This window comes from Mus pahari, chromosome 17, assembly GCF_900095145.1.
Source record: "Mus pahari chromosome 17, PAHARI_EIJ_v1.1, whole genome shotgun sequence".
NCBI lineage: Eukaryota > Metazoa > Chordata > Mammalia > Rodentia > Muridae > Mus > Mus pahari.
Genome location: NC_034606.1, coordinates 49,386,366 through 49,386,989, shown reverse-complemented (window position 1 = coordinate 49,386,989; position 624 = coordinate 49,386,366). Strand labels below are relative to the sequence as shown.

The 624-nt window shown below is 55.6% G+C and overlaps 1 protein-coding gene across 1 annotated transcript in view; it reads right to left on the bottom strand.

Annotated features, from left to right (window-relative positions):
- The window catches only part of Parvg (parvin gamma), a 20,269-nt gene continuing 19,645 nt past the window's right edge, over positions 1–624 (bottom strand). The window contains exon 13 of the mRNA XM_021216270.2: positions 1–77. Within this exon, the coding sequence (XP_021071929.1) occupies positions 1–77 (77 nt within the window). The remainder of the gene's footprint in view (positions 78–624) is intronic.

Below are 624 nucleotides of genomic sequence, written 5' to 3'. Positions count from 1 at the left end.
TCAAGCTTGTATCACGGCTCGGGATGCTCCCGAGAGAATCGATGGGGCACAGAGGAAGGTCTCCATGGAAGGATTACCTAAGCAGAAAGAGATAGCCGGACCCCAGCTACAGTGAAGATGCCCCTGGTACAGAAGAGGGGCGTGTCCCAGAGGTAACAGGACAGAGGAGATATCTACTGGGGCCCTCTAAGACTTATGAGTGGCCTGCCTGGGGCCAAAAGGACAGGTGGAATGGAGCTGGGTAGAGAGAAACCCCAGACACATCAGACACCAGATCCCCAGGACACGTAGCTCCACCTACTGCTGTTATAGGGGTGGCCAGCCCTGTCCAGACTCTGCTCCAAAGTCCCCCAAAGGCAAAGCTATTTGGCTATATACCCCCCAACCTAAAAGACTTTCCTCACAGGGGCCTGGAGCTGGGCAAGCAGGGAAAAGTCCAGAGGCAGAACAGCCAGGCTAACCTCCCTACATCCCTGCACCCCTGAATCCCTACACTCCAGGTCTCTGTGCCCCATGCCTTGCATCTCCTCCCACAGCTTCTTCTCCAGCCTGGACCCAGCTCAGTTCTTCGGCTCTCTCTCTCTCTCTCTCTCTCTCTCTCTCTCTCTCTCTCTCTCTCTCTCT